This window comes from Rutidosis leptorrhynchoides, chromosome 2 (genome assembly GCF_046630445.1).
Source record: "Rutidosis leptorrhynchoides isolate AG116_Rl617_1_P2 chromosome 2, CSIRO_AGI_Rlap_v1, whole genome shotgun sequence".
In the NCBI taxonomy this organism is placed as follows: Eukaryota; Viridiplantae; Streptophyta; class Magnoliopsida; order Asterales; family Asteraceae; genus Rutidosis; species Rutidosis leptorrhynchoides.
In genome coordinates, this window is record NC_092334.1 from 391,124,470 (window position 1) to 391,126,112 (window position 1,643).

Here is a 1,643-nt window from a genome sequence, read left to right on the forward strand (position 1 = left end):
GCGCGTAATAATGACTAGCTACCATTGTTACGAGCGCAAATCGTGTCTAACAAGTGAAGTACGACGAGTATTGAGCAAGATGGGGCGGTGTCGTGTGTTTAGTTTATATTGTGTTTCGTTGTTTAATCGTTTTTTGTTCTTTAGAATGAAGACGATAAGCGGGACTTCAAGCGGGAAGTAAGGTGATGATGATGAGTTGACGGCTAAGATTGAGGCCTCTTTAGAGGATTATTCCTCGGTCTTTACCGGGAAGGTTAAAGAATTTTTTCAAGGGGTGATTGAACGACAAGTAACTGATCTTCTTAAGGAACAAATGGGTACGATTGTTCAAGCCGAGTTTGAGAAGAGGTTCCCTAAACCTCAAGTTGACGGCGGTGGAGAGGATGTTCCTCTTGATCATGGGATTCAAGGCAATGTAGTCAGAAGGGAGTTTATTTACAAAAACTTCATGATGACTAAACCTCCTTTGTATGCCGGAGATCCCGATCCTTTGATAAGCACCGGTTGGATCTCGGATATCAACGGGTGTTTTCGTACGAGTGAATATCCTCCTGACAAGAAAAATAGACTCGCTTCTAGTTTGTTGCAGGGTAATACGAAGTATTGGTTGGATGGTAAGATCGATATCGTTGGTGAGGAACCGTTTATGGGGTTATCGTGGGACGATTTTAAGAAGGAATTCTTTGAGGAGTTCCGGACGTAAGCCGATTCGACGAGGTTGTGTAATGAGTTGCGAAATTTGCCACAAAGGTCTATGGATCTAAATACTCTTAGGGCTACGTTTTTGGCGAAGGCCCGATTTTGTCCTGAATATACGAGGAACGATAGGTTGTTGATGGAGCATTTTCTTAATACCTTGAATGATGATTTGCGTGAGAAGATTAGCCTTCGGCAAGTAGAATCTTTTGCTAAACTATTTGCCGTGGCTAAGGGTTTTGAATCGTATGCTCCTACAATGGTTGATGATGCTTTGGGTAAGAGAATGGTTAAATTATATGGCGCTCCGAGCAAGAAAGCTAGAATTGCAAGTGCGAGAACGGGTAGCGTGAGGAAAGGAGTGTCAGATACTAGTGCTTCTAGATGTTACAATTGTGGTGAAAGGGGTTACAGGTCTTGGGAATGTCTAGAACCGTCCTAGAGAGGTAGTGACATTGTGTGTTTCAATTGCCATAGAGAAGGACATCGCAAGACAGAGTGTCCCAAGCTAGCGGTGGCGGGCATCGCGAGAAGACGTTCAGGTACTTTTAGTTTAGTATTCGTATGTTGTTCATTTTGTAATAGCATGTGATGCGTATGTAAGACTTAGCTATACCTTATTCTCCGTTGGAGATAAATGGTAGTGAGCGGTCGGCTTACGTTTGTGGTTTTGAGTTACACTCGGTAGAGTGTGTGGTTAATGTGTTGTGCCTTGACTCCATTGTGTGAGTCTTTTGCTGTATAGGCCTTTGGGGTTTTAGGGTCATCAAACTCACTCGAGTGAGACCCGTAGGATGTTGGTTGTGATAGTGTCCTAGTGTGTGGAATAATTATACGTGTACGTATATAGTGTATTTACTTGTGTGGGATGCAATCTGGGTTTAAATTTCGGGCGTTTGATACCACATCGTGTTGGCATGTGATATGGGTTTAAATTTCGGGCGTTC

The 1,643-nt window shown here is 43.1% G+C and overlaps 1 protein-coding gene across 1 annotated transcript; it reads left to right on the top strand.

Moving 5' to 3' along the window:
* Positions 1-313: 313 nt before the first annotated feature.
* Positions 314-1,138, top strand: LOC139889063 (uncharacterized). The gene is made up of 2 exons (XM_071872036.1): positions 314-651; positions 775-1,138. The coding sequence occupies exons 1-2, from the start codon at positions 314-316 to the stop codon at positions 1,136-1,138; spliced, it is 702 nt and encodes a 233-aa protein (XP_071728137.1).
* The last annotated feature ends 505 nt before the right edge of the window (positions 1,139-1,643 follow it).

What these genes read in the sequence shown, in the direction of transcription:
- LOC139889063 (XM_071872036.1), top strand. Translation starts at nt 314, where the DNA reads ATGGGTACGATTGTTCAAGCCGAGTTTGAGAAGAGGTTCCCTAAACCT. An exon ending in GGTGAGGAACCGTTTATGGG is followed by an intron (nt 652 to 774) that starts GTTATCGTGGGA and finishes AAATACTCTTAG; the next exon opens with GGCTACGTTTTTGGCGAAGG.